General features: G+C 40.4%; 1 protein-coding gene across 7 annotated transcripts; it reads right to left on the reverse strand.

Annotated features, from left to right (window-relative positions):
* Positions 1-106: 106 nt before the first annotated feature.
* On the reverse strand, positions 107-20,870 carry LOC110840370 (kinesin-like protein KIF21B). 7 transcript variants are annotated; one of them, XR_015532864.1, is made up of 10 exons: positions 20,160-20,868; positions 19,943-20,036; positions 19,395-19,492; positions 9,589-9,811; positions 8,530-8,766; positions 4,212-4,430; positions 3,678-3,842; positions 2,911-3,019; positions 2,048-2,156; positions 1,235-1,292 (listed from the first exon to the last, which is right to left on the reverse strand). XR_015532864.1 is itself a non-coding variant. In XM_087341365.1 (9 exons), the coding sequence occupies exons 3-9, from the start codon at positions 19,442-19,444 to the stop codon at positions 1,106-1,108; spliced, it is 1,278 nt and encodes a 425-aa protein (XP_087197491.1). In that variant the 5' UTR covers positions 19,445-19,492; positions 19,943-20,036; positions 20,160-20,870; the 3' UTR covers positions 107-1,105. The 7 variants fall into 7 exon arrangements, 5 of the variants coding, with proteins under 5 accessions (XP_087197491.1, XP_087197492.1, XP_087197494.1 ...); XR_015532862.1 differs by having other exon boundaries at positions 1,235-1,380; XM_087341365.1 differs by lacking the exon at positions 2,048-2,156 and having other exon boundaries at positions 107-1,380; positions 20,160-20,870.
* Between the last annotated feature and the right edge of the window lie 474 nt (positions 20,871-21,344).

A 21,344-nucleotide genomic window follows, 5' to 3' on the forward strand; every position in this document is an offset into this window, starting at 1 on the left:
CATACTACGCAACACTACATTCTTACATGCTTATGTTTACTTTTCCACAAAAAACAAAACTGTACTTTCACTATACAGGATATACACAAAAGAATGGTGCAACTGTGACTGGTGACTCATTTTTGGACATGTTGGAAAGCTGGTTGTTACCCCAACTGAATACCAATTATGACGATTACATTCTACAACTGGACGGAGCCACGAGGCAGATGAGGATCAGATAAATCTTGAAAGTAAAATCTTCCCATCAAATGACAAAATGCAAATTTCAGCAGTCAGTTTGCAATAAAATGTATTATAACATGGAAAAACACTGTCGCATTATGTGCAAAGAAATCAAAAGAAGTTCCATTTGTTCAGATTGTTAGAATTGTATGTTCTCAACAATACAGACCCCTTCAATCTAACTGTAGATTCAAAACACACACGTGACAACAAAAAAATATATCAGAAAATTACAGTCCAAATATTAGAGAAGACTATGCACTTTCTGGAATTTATTCTTTCTGAATTTCCTTGCAGCGTATCACTTCCCGAGTGAAACATCGGGAACATTTGTGGCCACTGTTCCTAAGGAATAACTTCTTTGAAAATACTTTATTTTTGTATTAGATTGCAATAAATATTTAATGGGGGGCCAGTAACAATGCCTTATTCTAACCCTCTCTTTCCAATAGTTAGTATCTATAATATTCAAGAACCACTAGGTCTTGTATTACACACCTTCAGTCTCTAAGAATTCCACTTATTTCAATGTACATTACACCAGATCCAATTTATTTTATCTTAATTTAAAACTGTAAGACTTATGAGAGATTTCTGGTTCTCATGTTGGTGAGTATGAAGAGGACAACATTCTGCTGGGAATCATCCTGTAGAAGTTGACTGATGTTTCAGAGGTGCTTACTGACTCCATCATCAGGGTGATCATCCTGCTTGATGCAATATCCCAGAAGACTGTCATCTTCATTTATAGGACTTATAATGGACTGAAGCAGTTTTAATGTCCCTTTGAATACATTTATCTGAACACATGACACAAAACAAGGTCCGACTTCATTTTAAAACTGCTGCACTCAATCATACACTGGAAAGGAACATAATTTCATGCATGTCTGAGAAGATGTGAAAGGTTTGGTTCAATAACTGCTACTGATAATGTAACTTTGAAATAAACCTGTTTGTATTCCAGCAGTTCCAGCTGCAACTGCTGTATCTCTTGTCGTAAGAGAACGATGGTCCGAGATGATTTATCCTGATTTATGGCAACCCTGTTCTTGATATTTCGTGCCCTGTTAGCATAATTGAGCGTATTCAGTGTTTCAATGAAGTCACAATCACTGGGTGACACACATGCTATCATTATTGTTCGGCTGTTACCTGCAAACAGTCGAGCATTGTTCATTTCTATGATTTCATATATCATTCAGATAATAGATCAGATTACTGGTTACATTAAAGTTAATAACACTCACAAAAAAACTCTGTGTTCTATGAGTCATAAGTTACATTTTATTTAATGCCTTTGTTTTGAAAATAATAATTAACTACAATGGAAGGATTAGCTTGAACAGAGTAGAGTATTGGACATTATATACTAATTATAACATTTTCTTAATTTCTAATATAATAATATTCAAATTTTAATAATACATGCTGTAACCCTGGACTACTGTAAACATTTATGGTGCTCAATCTTCATTTTATGCAAGACCCACATGCTGGGCTTTTAAATCCTAGTACCCCATCCTACAAATGACCCATACGCTGGGCTTCATGCATTTCACTCACCAGAACACATTGCAAAATACATTAGATGTTCTGTTACATTTATGTTTTATGAGATTTTTTATGGCTTCAAAAGCTACCAGCACTCTTCAATATGTTACACTTTTGTGTTTTTTATGGTACACTTCAAAACACCAATGCGCTGCCCCATATAACACTCCCCACATTTTATTAGCATGCTCTTGTGTATCCCACATTCAAAACGGGCGTGACAATTCACTCTGGAGGAATGCAGTGGTAAGTGACTGCTGAAATTTACCTCGAGTCAAGTCTCTCCATGGGAACACGGTAAACTCCCAGCATTTTCAGTCAAGTTTTGCAGAAGAACTAGCTGCACATTTCTATGTTCAACTGTGGCATCACATGATCTAAAGAGGAATAAGCTGTTTAGAATAGTAAGGTCCAACAGGTGGAAAAAGGTTTTTATCCATTTCCATATCTGCCATTGAACTCACTAACTCTTCATCATTATGTCTCCTTTGCCCAAGTATCCCACATGCAACTTATAGTCCTGCACAATTTGTAGCTTGAAAGCATTTCCATTTAAGTTTAAAGTTCCATGTTTGTCGTAAAAGTTGTCTTCTGTTGCTGGTGTATTATGTGTACTTATCAGCACATACACATTACATGTACCTCTGCAGACCACTGTCTTCAAGTCATCTCATGTCCTGGACCAAATATCACGTTCTATTGGTTTGTTTGGCCATGTCTTGTGTCATTCCCATTCTCTCACGTTATCTAATTTTCTGTTTAGTCAGAACAAGAAGTCATGAGAGGAAATAAAGTTATCTGTGTTCAGCTTACATCTGTGTTCTGCCCTTTTTGAAAAGCGCTTAACTGTAACGCGTGTTGTCGTATTTGTGGTAACTCATATTCCGTTTTGTCTAAAATCCATCCTTCCCTTAAGAAGTACTAAACTTTGTTCACAGCCAGATATTCAGAAGTCCTGTCTGAGCAAGAGTCGTTCAGTAAGCAGAAAGGCAGTCTGGTAATCCAAATTCTTGCTGCCATAAAAGCCAGTCTTATATCACTACATCCATAACTAACTCAGAACACATAAGAAGATAAGTTGGTTAAAAAATAGAGAGGAGGAGGAGAAGTGCAACACATGAGCATTCTTACCTCCAAGTGAGTCCTGAAGCAACCTTGTAAGCTTTGAATCTCTGTATGGCACATGAAGCGCCTTTCTTGACTTGTCACCGAGAGCTGATATCACATTTCCCAAAGCCAACTGTAAAAGCAAAGTCAAAAAATGCACAAAGAATTGTGACGGGCCTATAATTAATTCTGAATATATGAAACATGAAAGTTATACCAGAAAAGTAAAGACATGCAACCAAAATTTAATCAAACACTGACCAAAGTCCACAATCTTCTCAATGGTGAATTACAATAACCCTTGCATTTTGAAATAGTGAAGGCTAGCAGCTTAGATACTGGTAGTTAAAATAAATTTATAAAAGTATTTCACACACTTGATAACGTGCAGAACTATAAGTAATAACGGTACAGATGTTCTTATAATGTGCACGAGGATGAAAAAGCTAGAAAATGTAAGAATAGCATAATTCTAGTTCATGTGTTCTGTTATTGCATCCAAATTTTGAACTTATGAATGCAAATTTTAGGGGTTATCTTACAAATCTTGTCAGTCAGTCGGTACAGATAACACAATGAAGATAAGTCTAGCTGAATTATCTTGAAAACCATAAGACTTATGGAAACAGCATATTTAGCATAAAATGCATGTTTCTATACAGATTTTGTTAAAGAAATGTACAAGTAATTATTCTGGATGTAAAGAGCAACAAGATCTCACAGCATCATGACCCAGAAGGCCTGAATCAACATACAGATAAAATTATTATATGGTACAAATAAAAACTTACGAGACCACAGTTTATTGAGATTCCCTCTTTTGCACGTTCACCAGTGGCTCCGGTCCTCTTCAGGCGTTCTGACCCTGCTAGGTCAACAAAATGGAATTTGGCTGAAAGGGTTTCAAACTCACTAGATGGATCAGTTGCTACCACACAGTCCCCATCATCTACATTCTGAAACAAAGTAAATAAATGCAAGAACTGTACTAGCACCGGCAACAAATTTAAAATTCTTTTGACGTGGGCTGGTGAGCACAGGCAGACTGAATCTCTTTGTCTGATTTGCCACTGAGGACACTGCAACTACTGACTTGCTGGAAAGATTTGAGTGATGAGTCTCTCTCCACCAGAACAGAGGAAGACCCGAGAAGATTAGCACTTAGGAGAAGATGCAATTCACATCATTTCTACCCCAAGTGTATTCCAGAAATGAGGTTAGTGAAATTCCATTGCAGTTCACATAATCAATTTTAGATTTAACCACAGAGATCAATTCTGGTGGCAATGAGACACACCTCAGCACTCTGAGCAGCAGGTACTCACTTCCACTTTCACCATCCATTGTTGTTTAATGTGAAGTGTGAATATTGCATGTGAGCGTGAAGACTGAGAATTCATCTGGGTGCTGGCCGTTGTCCTCGAGAGTGCTCCCATGCGCAAGCACTGAAGAGCATCCTCAGCCGACATGATGGGCTTCATAGTTACTCCCATTACATAAATGCCTCCAGAAGCATCTTCGTGGATTTTAATTCCGCCCTTCCCCTGAAATTAAAGAATCTGAATGTTAATTAAAACACCCCAAAGCAATGAACATTGCAGTTGAGTATTGGGAATTCCTGGGTTACCTATCAGCCAGGAGTACAGATGTCCTGAGACAAGTACTTTATGCTCAACCTCAGTCCTTCAAGGCAACACCTCACACTAAGCCACAACCACTTCCTTCCATCATGTGTGCCTATGGCTTTCAGAAATAAGCCACGATGACTTTCGCATGTTCTCAAACATTCAGCGTGCACTGCAATTGGCATATTCATTTTGAATGTCTGAGAGTGTAAGGGTTCCCTTACAAAGATCTGGAAGAGACAATTAACTGAGCAAGGGTGGAGAGTGCAGCCTGCCTCTTTGCTGGATGCTGCTTAGCAATTCCCAGCATTGTCACTTTAGTCCTGAAGATGAAGACATGATACTTCTCCAAAAAGTTGGCTTTTATTGGCTAGTCCACATAGCAAAAGAACCAAATACAACATCTTCAACATTGTCAATGCAGTGAAAACCTAAAATCTCACATAGTACAGACTACGTTCACGTACGATCTAAAACAGACGATGCTCATCACCGTGGATGAAGACCAGCAGCTGCTGACTGACGAAGGTGGTCAAGCAGATAGTTTGGGTGGGAAGACAAACACCAGGCTTTGCTTAGTCTGTATCCTTCCATCTTTGTCTTAATAGGCTATCTTCACTTTATGTTCCATCATAGGCCAGTCACCAGTGTCAGGCTAACGTTGAAGTAAATATTGCATTAGAGTTAAAATCCTGAGGTCTGCATCTCTTTGTCTTGTATGTTGTACTTGCACAAACACTAATTAAAATGGGGCACGCGTATAATATACAACTACGAGGTGCGATCGAAAGGTTTCCAGACTGTGCGTATAAAAACCCGTACACTTATCTCAGGTATTAAATTCATCCATCACCCTCGAATTAGTTCCCCTGGGAGTGAACACAACGATCCCAGCGCCGCTGCCAAGCCTGGAAGCATCCCTGGAAATCTTTCTTTGTCAGCCTGTCAAGCACCATCTGCGATTCTGCCTGAATCTCTTCTATCATCTCAAATCTCCTTCCCTTTAGCTGAATTTTCATCTTTGGCATGATGAAGAAGTCACACGGAGCTTAGAAAGGAAGTTGGGGTCGGTTCTTGCAAGATCTTTGAGCTCCTGACAAACGAGAAGTCGATTCTGCTTCTGGTGCTCAGACAGGATGCGTCGCATGTGGAGTTCTTCCTTTAGAATCAGCTGACAGGTCCCATAGCCTATCCCAACAATGTCGCACAAGTCGTTGATGGTACGACGTCGATCTTCGTGAATGGCCTGCCGAATCTTCGTAACATTTTCGGGCGTTGTACTCGAAGATGATCGTCCAGAACACTCGTCATCATCGACAGAGGTTCGGCCATTTTTAAAACGTGAATGCCACACAAAAGTTTGTGCACGACCCATTGCAGACTCCCCAAATGCTTGCTTTAGCATTTCATAGGTTTCCGTAGCCGTTTTGGCGAGTCTTTGGCAAAATTTGATGTACACTCTTTGTTCATGAAAATCCGCCATTCCGAAATCGCAGGAGGGTCGGTGTAATGCACTACCAAAACGCCCGTAACTAAGAAACAAATGCTAATTCGATGATGCCGGCTGGCACACTGATTCACTATGAATGTAGGCCGCACCCCCTAGCGGCAGAAGCTCGTACTACATCTGGTTCGCCCTCTATTGACACAGTCTTGAAACTTTCCGATCGCACCTCGTATATGTTTTAAAACTTCTATGTGGAACTCATACCAGAAATGGATATTGAAGCAAGCAGATCATCATATTTAAAACAAAACATCTAACTGTTGTTTCTCTGTAAATCTCATCAAGTCCAGTAACTTGTCGTTAACAAGCAATATGTAAATCTCAGTATTATCGTTCATATTATTACCATATTATGTCACATTAGTGAGGAGAGAACTGTGAGGGTGGCGGTTACTTACTCTATTTTTCCATTATTTGTTGTTTGCTGACATTCTAACTTTTGTGTTCAAATCTGACTGCAGACAAATAGTTTTATTTGTTAAACCTTAGAAGCATTTTTGTTTTTGTTAAACCTTAGAAGCATTTTTGTTTTTGTAAAATACTCAAATTACTTATACAAAATACGATTCAATATATTTGCCCTTAAAGTGACTCGTTTTAAGGCCTGACATCTGTAATTAGATATCCAGAATCTGTGAGCCTCAACCATGGATCTCATTTGTCGGCATGGACTCAATTATAAATCAAACATTACACTGAGATCAACCAACGTCACCGTTAACCAAATTTAATTAAATTCATCGTGGGTTACATTTGTGATTTCTGACTTGTTATTTGAATTGCACATCAGTAGACCTATGGTTGTTGATGTAAATGAGAAACACAAATGATTTTGTATAGCATACTTTGAGTCACCCAGTGTATTTTGTCCATTTATGTTCGCCAGTCAATCTTCTATAATATAGCTGACATATCAGGTTTGAACCATTACCAACAAAAATTCTGTCCATGAACAAGTCATCACTCTTGTTGAAGATGGCAGGCTAAGTGCTAGTGCTAGAGGTGGACAGTATAGTGGACCAGGGCGCACAGCAAGAGCATGAGTACAGAAATATCATGTAGATGGACAACTATAAAGATGTCGAGGAACCGGGTAATGGCGCATTCCAGCGTAGCTCAGGAAGCTGTGTTAGCAGCCGAAGCTCAAAGGAACCTTTTCGCCAGTGCAAGCACGTTTGAGGCTGCTACCGGCATTGCCGGAGAGAACGGCGTAGCTGGTTGCTTTGAGACTAAAATACACTGGTCAGTGAAGGCTGTAATTAGCGATGAACATAAACTAAACCGCCCAGCATTTGCCGAAGGCAGCGTGGATCACCAGTCGGATGTCATTTTCTCTGATAACTCTACATTCAGCTCTGCAAATGATGGGCCGGTTCTAGTTTACGGACCATGAAGGAAACCTGTCCTGACCTCCCTCTAAGAAAAAGAGATGATCTTTTGACCCTTGTCTTAGCAACTTCAGATGAAGTTGCTTCACCTCAGCATTATGTGCAATCTATAACTGAGTCCACGTGAAGATGAATGAGATCCATGGTTGGGGCTCAGAGATTCTGAACATCTTACTGAAAATGTCAGCTCTTAAAAGAATCCTGTACAAGGGCCAGAATATCAAAGTATATTTTGAGTCTGTAGCACGTAGATGAATAATATACAAGAGAAAAATTCCAACAATTATTTTTACAAATACAACACAATCATTAAAAGAAAAAATGCAGACATCAGGATCAAAATTCATACACGTAATCTCCATTCCAACAATAACTCTCTTCCCTAGAGAACTGACTATGACGGACCATGGACGACTGAGCAGAGACAGACAGAAACATAAATTCTCATTTTTCCTAAAATAAGCAGACATATTGGTGTCTTTGTTTAAAGGCCATCAGGAATAAGTCATCGTAGTTAATGGAAGATACAAAAAAAAGTCACATACAAACAAATACAAAAAGATTACGAATGATCGGAGTTATGATGTCAGCTGTACATTTACGTTACTTCTGGTTTGGCACTTAAAAAAATTCATGCGCCTGGTTTCTATTGTACAGAGTATACGAGTATAATCAACAGTGTACAACGCAAAAGGCACCTTGCTGAACCAAGAGACAGACCACATAATTGTGATATTCCTAGACACTTTTCAGGAACTTGACTGTTCTACTACTACTACTACTACATACTAAGCATTACATTCTTCTGGTATGGCAACTCTGCACCTATTGTCTACTCTTCTTTGAAAAACTGAACACCTTAAAAAGTAAGTTTACAACTTTTTTTCAGAATCAGACTCCAATTTTAGAAATACAATGTTATTAGTGTTACTAAAATATCAACCTGAATCACTTCATGTAAACAGACATAATAAATGTTTGTGAAATAAGATGTGAACGCCATGAGAGATAGTGGACGAATATGATCAGTAAATCTGACTGAATTGATTCACACCACACGGAGTCCTTGCTACACCGCACCTTGTTTAAATCTTCAACAGACCTTTTTTATATTCACCCTTACCGCATATTGTCCCCTTGAATGATCAAATAAATCAATAATATCTTCATTGTACAGTTCCATAAACTGTGCTACTATTTTGAATTCTGGCGCTGGCTGACCAGCTTCCTGAGCCTGGTTTGCGCGGTTCTGAATTCCATGGAAGAGGTGACGTATTGCCCGTGGGACGATTCCAATCTGCTCCGACTCGACTTCCACATCAAATCCGGTGCCCATAGTATATGTTTTTCCAGATCCTGTCTGCAAAACAAATATAAAACAAACATATGAGATCTGAGGTTTTCGTGGTAGTGAGGATGATAACGTTCTTCTGAATTTTGGCACAATGTAGGCTCGGTGCCAAAACAAAGAAAAACAACGTAATAAAACAAACATATCACAACATGATGATGACATTCTTCTGGGTTGTTGTGCTGTGAATTCTGGTAGACATCTATGCTACCTCCACTATCATCGCCCTGATGATGAAGGCAGAAAGGACCTCTGAAATGTTAGTAAACTACCAAATTACACGGCGCAACAACCCAGAAGGCAGCCGTCTTCAGACTCCCCGCAGCAGAAACCTCAAATCCTACATATCATAACATACTAATGACAAAACATGTTTTTCACAGAAGATACTGTTCAAAACCAAGAATTCAACCAGAATAATATTTTGATTGTGTCCTTGGACGCAACACCATGTAGTCTTTGAGGTGCTTCCCAGCGTTTAGAAGGAATCTACTGCCTACTTTCAATCTGATGTGGAAATGGGGTTGCTATTTGGACATAACCCTGATAAGGTAGGCATCACTCAGAAAAACAAGAATGCGTGAACTGCAGCAGAAGACACGTAGCTATTACTAACAAGATGCAGACACAACAAACAAGGCTCTGACACACACACAGGAGGCCCATGAGTTACAAATGCAGAATGTGTGGTGTAGCCAGATTTATGTATGACGCAGAGTCCATGAGGATAAAGAAAACGAATTCTGAAATGTAGGTTACTTTAATCTAAAGTGATAAACACAGTCTGTGAAGAATTTCCCAAAAAATGCTTTCATAATAACAAATTCTCACCTGTCCATATGCCAAAACAGTTGCATTGTAACCTTCGAGAGATCCGTTCACAAGAGCTTCTACACAGGTTGTGTACACATCCTCTTGCTGGACATTCGTGTCAAAGACATAATCATATGTGAAGGCCTTGTCTGAGCCCAGCGTCACCTGGGGTTTGCCTGGCGTAACACTGGTACAAATCCGACACATGTCGATGAGTTCCCGTGCTATCTGCGGTCTGATCCTGTAACAATGAACAGATGAATTTCGTTTCAACTACTGAAGTTCTGAAATTTAAAATAATGACGATGTGACACATAATATTATTTCTGGTACTTGTGGGTTATTGGGACACATCGCTTTAAAAATAGGTTAGGTTAGTTGTAATTTATTTAAATAAAATATAATAACTTTCAAGTATGTGTCATTTATCCACACACATTAACCTAACCTAACCTAACCTACTTTTAAAGTGATGTGTGCTGATAACTCACAAGTACCTTATTTTTGAACACAGTTGCTTAAAGGAGTAGAAAAGAAAATTATGGAGGAGCTAAGATTTAAAGTCTGAAAAAAAACTTTGTTGTTCTCCAATCGGTTTAGAAAAATGAATAACATACATTCACCATTTCAATTTATAGGCTGTATAAAATCAGAGAGGTTGTGTAAGTTGTGTATGTAATTCTGAGAAACATTCTGGTTTCAAAACCAGGAAAGCACCCTGATGAAGGATTTATCAGACTTCTAATTGTTTTATCCAAAACTATTACTGCACACAACTAAATGTGGGAAAATCCGACAAATACTTCCATTTCTTATCAGTCCATTGCCCCAAGGCTTATCATATGCCTGATCATGCATTACACATTACTCATTACCACACGAAAGCTTTATTCCCTGGAATTGTAGTAGGAATAGTTCCTTCTGCTGTGGAGGGGCAGATAGAGAAAACGTATTATGGCCGTGTTTAAGGTCAATAATCATGAATGAAACGCATTTCGGATACACCCACAATTTCTGGCTTTCGCAGCCGTTCATTTCCAACACTGATCCTGTTTTTGTGATGGCACAGTATAGAACTGGGTTGTATCGCCGACGTTTCGGATATCTGTAATCCTTCCATACGCAAACCCAAACATGTACTTCGCCTATAAGATTGAGATGTCCGAAGCCTCGGCGATACTCAGCCCGTCATCGCACCGTGTCGACACGTGATAAAAACTGGATCGACTTTATTTTTCTGTTACAATACAACTTATATATTTTCGTGGAATATCGAACGATTGTTTGTTTGGTTTGGGGTGGCAGACGCTGCGGGGTGAGTGAGGTTATCCCAAAATCGCCAGCGTGCACCCCGTGTCAGCCTCCCTGCCTGGCCGGTTGATTCCGGAGCTTCCGCCCTCCCACGCAAACAAAGGGCTCTTTCTGGAGCCAGTCATCTGGACGGCAAAAACGTTAGCACACTTATGAGGCAGGAAGTGCCGACTAACTGGCAATGGGAAATGTTAGTTAGTTGCTGGCCCCACGCGCAAGTGGGCTGCGTCGCCGGCGTTTCAAAAAATAACATGCGAAGTGCGGGATCACTGCCCTTCACACTTCCCCCTGAAGATCGGGTAAGCAGGTTCCTTCGAAATATCGGCAACAAAGACCAATTCTGCACTGTGCCAGCATCCCAAAACATGTATACACATTACAATACGGAATATTAGCCTTGTCAGTCAGCTGCTCTCTGCTGTGGACTGTACCGGGAAGGTGCCTTACACGACTAGATTCGCCAAGTGCCAATGCCGACGTATGCAATGGTTTAGTTTCTTAAAATATCTCAATTTCATTCACTGAATGCGTGCGAACAACTTTTTAGGACTCCCTGTATATGAAAATGTTTTCTTTTAGCTTCCGTTGTCTGATTGCGGGGACTCGCACGAAGCACGCGGAAATCAGCTGATCGCACGGCGAGGTAACGTTTCAGCACATTCTGTGTACATTGTCGAAGCATTTCACGATGACTTTTCAAAAGACGTTTATTACAAGAGATCCTGACAGAATCACGATGTGAACAATTCTCAGGGCTGGTGTTAGAAATGCCCACAGTTCGTGGTTGAAGCAACGAAACCAGAGAACATAATCAATCCATCGGCAAATTCGACGAAACTAAACAGAAGTTATTATCTATGTATCTTAAAGAACTAAGCAGTTCACGCTCGCCTACGAATATTCTTTTTGACGATGGCTTCGATGTATCACGCGGCCATTTCACTTAGCGAAATCCACGTAAGCTAACAGAAACATCAGTTCCGTGTTTTATTTCCCGAGTGGCCTTGGCCGACAACTGAACAGCCAAGGATGTACAACTTATTTGATGATGTAATTATGAAAGTTACGTCGTAACAGAAGAGATTATGTACGATCTACGTCACCTTTCGAGCCTTAGTCCAGACGCGTGAACGGAGTCACGTTTGAAATGCATCCGTGGACAAGGCGGCTATCGCGTTCTGACCACCTTCTGGCGACATCGGAGCAGCCCCCTTACCTGCTGTACGCCAAACTGCTCCAAAACGGAGCGTCCAGCGCATCGGAATGAACGCAATCCTTACCTACATTTTGTAATCATTCGGATGTATCTCAATTAACGGTGCAGAAACAGCCTTTACGGCAGTAACTTAAAGAACTAGTGGCTCACTTAGTTTGTAACTGACGGCGTGGGTTTAATTTTGAGATTGTAATTACACATACATTATGAAATCATCATATCGAATTTATAACTTGTGTTGGGCAAGGCCGTGGTCTAGGCAACACGGAGTTTTCCTCCGGGGGCTTCCCCGGTTTCTCCGTGGCACCCCAACAATTACTCCATTCACACACAGAAGAAGGCAATGGCAAACCACTTCTGGATCATCTGCCAAGAACGTATATGAACAGGTCCCAGTCCGAGAAGAGAAAAGGATGGAAGGATCCTGTATATATGGACCTGTCCTCAGACAGAACACTAAATAAATAAATAATAAGATATTAGCAGTGTCGTCTGGCATGTGCTATGGTTTGTCGTCGGTTCCAGATCATTCACATTTGTGATATAAAAGTTATCAGAAATTTCTACACACTGTTCTGTGGACAATGGAGGTGATCAAGGTACAAAGAACACAAGATAATAACAGAAAGAAAAAATAAAAGAGGTGGGGGGGGGAGAAAAGGTGAGCAGAGAGATTGGATTATGAGACGAAGCGACAATTAATTCCACACAGCACATCCCTGCAGCCTCTGCTTGGGCTGGTGACGTTTTAGAAACAGCTTCGCATAGAACTCGGTGTTGAGACAATCATCTGTGAAGGTTTGACGTAGTTAGCATCTCGAAACTCGCGTGTGACCTCATAAGGTAACATCGTGTAGGCGAGGTACGCGTTTCCTTCGACAGCGTCAACAAATGAGAATACAAAAACGCGGCCAAAGAGCGTAGGTTGCAGAAAGAAAAACACTGTCCCGCTAGCAAATAGTCCGCTGTTGTGCAGGCACGAATTGCCAACTCCTCTTGTCACTTCCGCCCGACTAACTTCTGACGGAAACTGCGTGCAGAAATTTGTTTCCCTCTTTAATTTCTGGGTCGACGTGAAGCTCCAGTATTTCATGGAAGTGAAATAGCGAAAAAGGAAATTGGTTAAGAATCAACTGGAGTCAATATTCGGCCACTGAAATATCACTTTTTATTCTTAACGGTGAACCTCTCTGTTTAACGACGCTGTTTCACTGCATGGGTCGACTGGAATGAGACGATCATGAATGGTACGCCCTATTTGAAAGTATAATAACGACACCCCCCCCGAAGAGACACCTCGGCACTCTCAGAATAGCCAACACCTCGGCCGGGATTCGAAACGGGTGCCTTCGACCTTCTACTGCGGAGTATTCGCCTTCGCAAAACAATCCTTCCGCGTTCTTATAAAACTGAGGAGGACGACAGATGCGTCAAAGATTTAATTCAGTTTTCTCCTTGCAGCGTATTGGCCTATTAAATATCTTTAAAAACTTTACACGCAATAGATTTTACCTTTCTTTATTAAAAGTGGTACTGGTAACGGGTTCGCTCGTGGCTCTGAGTGGCGGCGAATTTAAGAAACATTAAATCAGAATCGGGTCCACCCCCTCGCAAACGACTCACGTGACTCTCCGCTCACGACAACCGATGTTGGTAAGCCGCTGGAAAAGCTCAGTGGGTACAAACATGACGTGTTCACTCTGGAACACTAATTCGCATCTAAATCGTCTGCTCCTGTTCGCGAAACGTTTGGCAACGCGTGACCTGACGAGGAAGCAACGAACAAGACATTGATACTTCAGGTAACAGGGAAGGTCTGTGCGTCTTCTATGAGACGCTGCTCTGCAAGTCGCTATAAGAAATTAAAACTGCTTATCAACTGATTCCCTCGCCGATTTTCAACCATCACGGTCGCGGAGAAGGCACGACAGCCGTTCTTAAGCCCGGCCCACATTTCTACATCTTGCCTTAACGCAACGAACGTGTCGTAACAGCGAATGCGCGTATGTGGGCGATGTTGCTGTCGACATTAGCTGATGTTCGGTTTTTAAGCGAACGGCGAAGGACGTTGTAGGCGTTCGCCAAAATTGCGCGCCGCCTCGCCCACACACGATTCTCAGCGCTGAGTTGTTTCGTTACGGCAGAACGCGGAGTGTGGACGGGGCGCATCAGCTGCCTGGGCGGCATGGTCGGTATTCCGGCTACGACTTGCTTGTTTTAGCGACTGGCTTTCTGCGTGGTTTTTCCACAACACCCGAAAAAATGATGCCTGGATTTTACCTCCGGACAGGCCTCGACTATTCCAAGCACCACGAGTTAAATAAATACTGTTCAAATACTGAGAGACGGGAAGACAGTTTCACTTAACCTCCCGCCAATACTACGTATGCCGAAACAACGATGCCGACCTTCACACAGAAGCGACGACCTTCACGGTTGCTGGTAAACGAAATATTTGGTCTAGCGGAGTGGCCGCGGCATCGCAGATCTTCTGTTTTACCCGAGGCTTCGATTTGCCTACGTCTTATTGCTTCTAAGCAAACTCTAAAGTACACAAGCTGAGTGCAATTACGTGAAGGTCGAAAGAGAAAAAAACACTTTTCTTTAACAGATGGAACAAACGCAAACTCCCACAAGAATTCCAAGGGACAGACAACGTGAATACTTCGTTGTACGCGGTGGTTATGGTTCCTCTTACAAAATTACTCGGCTGAATAACATCTTTAAAGTTACGGGTGGAATTTCGAAAACATTTTATTGCAATGAAGATTTCTGTCTTCTGGGTTATTGCGCAATAACCCAGAAGACAGAAATCTTCATACTCACCGCTGTGAGAACCTCAAGTCTTACATTTTATTGCAATGTTCGTAGCACCAGATAAGAGCAGGATCCATCTGCAAGACAGCAGCAGAATTCCGACGTGCCGTGTCGCAATGCTCCATTTTACTCAAAACACAGCGGGATGAATCGCTCTCCCCACATCACGCACCTTCTACATTTCGTGCAATCAACGGCTGCAGGCGCAGGCATGACCTTGCCGCAAACGAAAAGGAAGGAGGCTCAGTAGCAAATACCAGTTTCTTTTCTTAAAAAAAAATTACCTTCTTCATTCGTAAGTTTATTTTCCCATTAAATACTCTTTTCGTTTGTGAGCACTGCCCCCACTCCCACTCGCAACCTTTTACCCTCCGCGTTCTCACGTGACGATCTGCACAAGAAGGCTTCAGGGCCTGTAACAATGCAACATCGTATTTCTGACAAAAGAGAAACTGCAGCCGGTAGAAATTCTCCGCAGGTCGAGCGCTTAAAATGGCGAAGATCCGTCCGTGAACACGTGCAAGTCCGTATGATTGGTGCAATATTACCGAAGGCCGAGAGAAAGCCGCTGACCGACCATTTGCTCACGTGCATCTGACAGCTGTCGAGTTGCGTGTCGATGAGGCTATTGGGAAACCGCGATATTTCAGACTGATACTGCATCCAAGGCGTGCACAAGCACTGGAACTGCAGACAATTGTCCATAAACACTAACTGTTCAGGAAAGTGTGCGCACGGTGTTTCCATTACGTGGCAAAAAGTGTTTCTGTGTATGCCAAACATGTGAACCGGTTTGACCTGGTGGAAAATTAATTTCTGTACCGAATAATGACTTGTACTACTGTTCTGGACGACCCACGATCGCTTGCTTATGTCACCCGATTATTCTGCCTAATCCCTCCACACGTCACGGCAGGGAAAACCCTGGTGTTTACAACCTTGCGGAGAAAAATGGCTCGTGCTGCTGTACGTGCCAGTAACATACGTCCGCCGCGTTTTTGAACGATTTCGTCGTCAGACAGATCAACTGTAGTGCAAGCAAGGCGTGGCTGACATTTCAAGAGGCGTAATAAGCCGCCTTGACACACAGAACGGCATTCTGTTTCACCGCGAAGCGGCGGGCCGGGCTCAGCCCTCCCGCTTCTCTGCAGAGTCAGCTTTCGGCCAAAGTGCCGCCATCTTGACCGTAAACTATCACGGTGAGAATGAAGTTGGTACAGACTCTTTTTCCCCCCTTCTGTAACTGCTGGAGACTGTGGTGACAAGAGGCAGGTGGCCCACTTGAAATCAATGGGACGGCACATCACGACTGCTGTCAAAGAACAGGGCGTGCTGACTTTAACCGCATTGGGTCTACAAGTTGTTCATTTCGCTACAAACGATTAATGGGACATCACTAGAAATAAAAGATTGAGTGAAGCAACCATGAAGAAGAGAGCACGAGAGCAACAAAGATTCTGGCACATCAGATGGAAATTCTTGCCTCGGAACTTCCTGTCCACCGGACAACGCGCCAATTAACCAAGAGGTGGAACTATGAGGGCGAGAGTGAGAGAGAATGGCTGGGCGTGACGGAGGGGCATTGCAACTTCCGCTCCGAAGACGTGCGGGTCGTCGAGCTGTGCGTGGAAAATACGATCTTTTCCTTCAATTTTGGACAGCTATGAAACTGAAAGCTGGGTTCTAAAATCCAAGAAGGTGTTTAAAAATTATACGCTTATGCACCCAAAATGCTAATGTAACGTTATATTTTGGATAGATTTATTTAGGTATAGTCCTACTAATGTGGTAGCGTGGCTTGGAATGGAGCAAGGCAAGTTCACAAGGATGCTGTCGTCAGCTTAAACATACTCAGCTGATATGATATTTCGTCTATGAGGCTACAGCTTGCTCCCTAAGACTATAGACATTTATTTCCAACACTAAGTACTACATAAATTTCACATTAGTATTAAAACATTACCATCCTAATTCAGGCTAACATTAATTGTTTTTACCTTAAACCACAAAAGATGTTCAAAGTGACTTCCTTGTGCTTGCAGGCAACTTCACATCTCGTTAACATGTTTCGAAATACTCGACGAAGCTCTTCTTGGGAAATTGTCGAATATTTTCTTTAAGTGTTTCTGCAGTGTGCGGATAAATTGTGAACGTTATGTAAATTTAATAGTTAGACCCTTTTTCCGAGAAAATACCGATGAAGAAATTACTTGCGGTTTCTTCATGCAAGACAATGCTACAGCTCACACAGCTGATCGGTCGATGTCAGCATTAAGAGAAGTGCTTGGTGAACAAGTTATCGATCTGTGGCCTCCGCGTTCCCCAGACTTAAAAACTCGTGATTTTTACCTGTGGGGCATGCTGAAGAACAAAGTTTATGTAAACAATTCGCACACTGCAGAAGCACTTAAAGGAAATATTAGGCAATTTCCCAAGAAGAGCTTCGTCGAGTATTTCGAAACATGTTAACGAGATGTGAAGCTTGCCTGCAAGCACAAGTAAGTCACTTTGAACCTTTTGTGATTTAAAGTAAGAATAATTAATGTAATAGCATGTATTAGTGACGAGAAATATTCGTAGTTCGCTGTTACTAGCGGCACTGAAACTGATTCGCCGGTCACCCACCGGAAGAACGGGCACAACACCCGCCCACCCATATCAACGGAGCACCAGCCGACCACGCAATGCAAGCACGACCGCAGCCACATAAAATGTAGACCAGGTAGTAGGTGTTTTTTGCTTTGAGGAAGTAATATTCTCTGATTTACTGACATTTTCTCTTGTTCAAAACTGGCAAACGTGTGAAATTACATCTGCGAACTTTTGTTTTACTGCTTGTTACATATAATTTATTTTTAATTACAGTACCTGAAAAACAGTGTTTTGTGTGAACTAAGTTCTGAGGTTGAACACAGACATTGATTATCTTACTGAAAAGTTGCCACAGATTTGTCTGAACTCCCTACTAACATCACTTAATAATGATAATGTTTTATAAACAGTTTCAGGAAAGATCATATTTCTGTTGGATGAGTGGTAAATGGGCTACATGATCACGATGTTCATCTTCTGGTCATGAAAAACATAAAAATCAATTTCCAACGGTCACAATTATTGGATACAAAATAAGACTTATAAATAATAACACTATTAAAGAATTTACAACAGTCTAAGTAATGAAAATTGGGAATCAGTATCAAGCAAACATGATGCAGATTGAAATATAACACATTCCTGAACATCTTAAGAACTTATGAAACAAGTTTTCCCACCAAAACAGAACAAAGGGTGTTTGATAATAATGAATGAATAACAAAACGCAGCAGAACATCTTGTAAACATAAACAAAGTCTAAATCTAGCAGCAACATAACAAGGAAAATTCACTTCAGGAAATATTTCAAAATTTTAACTGGCGTCATTAAAGACGCCAAATGTATGCATTACAACAGACAGGCACCGGAGTCTGATGATCAAGTAAAATCGGTCTGGAAAATTGTTAAAAGGGAACAAAGTAAATATTCAACAGAACACCCCATCAATAAATAAAAATGACAATGTAATAAAGAGTCATAAACTCATAGCAAACTCTTCTTAACAATCATAGAAAAAATAAACTTTAAAATTAATCTAATTTGCTTCCATTCCATTGTGTCATATGGATTAATATTCTGGGAAAATTCACCAGACAGAAAAAAGTATTTCATGTCCAAAAGAAAGTCATTACAATAATGACAGATGTTAAAAGGAGAGTCTCTTGTAGAGAATTATTTAAGAAGTTTAATATTCTCCCACTTGCCAGAAAATTCTTATTTTCATTATCATTTGTTGTGGACAACACGGAAATTTTTCAAACGAACTCAGATGTGCATAATGAAAATACAAGACATAACCTTCATGTGCCAAAAACTAACCTCAGCAAATATGAAAAAGGAGTTTACTACACTGGAATTAAATTATTCAATAATCTTCCTCCTAGCATAAAAAGTTTACATTGTGACATAAAAGTATTTAGGCTAAGTATCACTTACAGTATCTACACAGTAGAATAATTTACTTTAAACAACAATTGTCAGCTATTACATACATACATGATGATTTATTGATACAATTATTTTATAGTATAATACTGTATTATATCAGACATGTTTGTAAACAGCTGTTAAAAATTTGTATTTAATCTGCTGTATTGTATTTGTATTATGACATATTCTACATCCTTGGCTTAGGCCTATGAAGAATAAATGGAATGTAAATAAATACTATTCTATTCTAATACTCTGGGTGTCCTACAACTTTATGCTGGCAAATGGAGTTCTCTGAACAGGTAATCTTCATGATGTACTTAAATTTTGCAGAACCAATCTCCTAGAGATGGATCAGAATTCATTGATTATTTGCAACAGTACCTGGACCACAACACCCAATATCCATCATCCATGTAATCCAGATTAAAATTAACAAAAAGCTGATGAACCAACCTGACAGCCACTCGAACACTTGAGTCTTCATCTCCTGCTGTTGTAGACATGGTATTCCTTGTTGATGCAGCAGAAAATTCACTAGTTCAAATTGAGCCCTGCATAAAGTTTAAACATTTGTAACAACCTATCACACTCACTTAATAAAGCAGATTACACAATCACTGAAACACGAACTTGTCGTACAACCATCACAGCCACTGAAAATCTGCAGAGTTCACACAATTTAACTTTTATTGCAATCTGTAATTCTTAAAATGTAGTATGGTTTACACATAAAAAGTAATTTAACTAATCACAACCAGCAGAGCTCTTCTCATGAACCTAAAAGATGCTTAGTTACTGGAGAAATTCTACTTTCTGTAATGTGAAAAGTTCATTAGTTTTCATAAAAGCCCACAAATGCACCCTATCCTGAGTCACAGGAATTCAATTAATACCCTGCATCCTATTTCTTTAATTTCCATTTTAATACTCTCCCATCTATGCCTAGGACTTCCAAGTCATCCCTTCAGATTTAGCAAAACCCTGTTATGTATTATACATACCTCAACTACCTCCTCCTCCTCCAACAATTTCTTTTCACTTAGCTCCAAACATTCTCATCAGTATCCCATTCTCACTCATAATCCATGTTTTAACCTAAGTGACAGACAAAGTTAAAAACTGTCGTAAAAAACGCCTAAAATAAATGTCCATAAAATGTTCAAGTTTTCTAGCAGTAGGAATGCAAAAGAATCTGAACCGAATGGTGGAAAGTCTTACCGAAATTTATTCTGCTCTTAATTTCTTCATGAATTAAATTCTGATTTGTTACTGTCGCTCCATTTCTTCGCGAAGTATTGATTTATTACTGAACTTGGCCACGTTTTCTAAGGACTTGTATTTTCTTTTGCTATTTATTCTGATGACGAAACATAATCGCTATCTTTGCGTTTATATCAAGAACAGTATCCTCAGCGCAAACTGTCCATTTAAATTACAACCCCTTCTTGCCTTGGGCCTACTTAATGGCGTATACAAAGGCAAGAAAATAGCTACTCGGAATAAGAAAATATGAAGATTTATATAACCAACTGCTTTTTCGACTATTCCAATCTACAAAATACGATCCGAAATTCACAAATACCCAATCCCTAAATTCTACAGGCACAAGCACAACTAAACACACTGAGCTGACATTAAAGACTGTTAGTCTCTAAAACCACACAACCGTCACTGGTGGACTACGAATAATCGCACAGAATAATCCCCACAGCCATACTAACTCCATCTGTGAACCTGTTCAAAGTGCACCCGGGTTTTGCCTAAATTTACAAACCTCACAGCAATGTTCTGCATTGACCAATATGCAAGCAGTTAATAGAATCATCATAAAATGAAATGCAAACACACTTAACATATTTCGCACAGACTGCCCAACATACAAAACGATAACACAACCTCAAATCCTACTACCTAAAAAGTTGCCAACGAATGTAGCTACGATATAATGTAATTCTGCTGCCATCTATCCACATTCATTGTAAAACTACTGTCTGTAACAACATTCTGACGGTCAGTCAGGAGCACTACTTACCATCCAAGTTCCTTTACCTATCCTCCTTCTCCTGCCCCTTTCTTAAGACATAACGTTAGCTACAAATCAATTTAAGAAACCTGAAAATGGTGGTCTTTTAGGATACAGCGATCCGGTAGAAATTGACAGATGTTTCAGAGTTGTGCTTCTGAAATGTCAGTCAATTTCTACCGGACTAAACAGTGCAATATCTCAGAATACAATTACCTTCTTGTCAGCACTGAAAGCTCAGATTTACGAACTACACAAATGATAATGCAAAGAAACATCTCCACTTTTGAAAGTGTATGAATGTAAAGTGATTGTACTTTTGAATGGAACTGCTGAGAAACTTTCTACTCATGTGAAAGTCTGACGTGACATTGGTTTTA

This window comes from Zootermopsis nevadensis, unplaced genomic scaffold (genome assembly GCF_977971745.1).
Source record: "Zootermopsis nevadensis isolate Lab colony 2312 unplaced genomic scaffold, Znev_1.0 Znev_ptg000071l, whole genome shotgun sequence".
NCBI lineage: Eukaryota > Metazoa > Arthropoda > Insecta > Blattodea > Termopsidae > Zootermopsis > Zootermopsis nevadensis.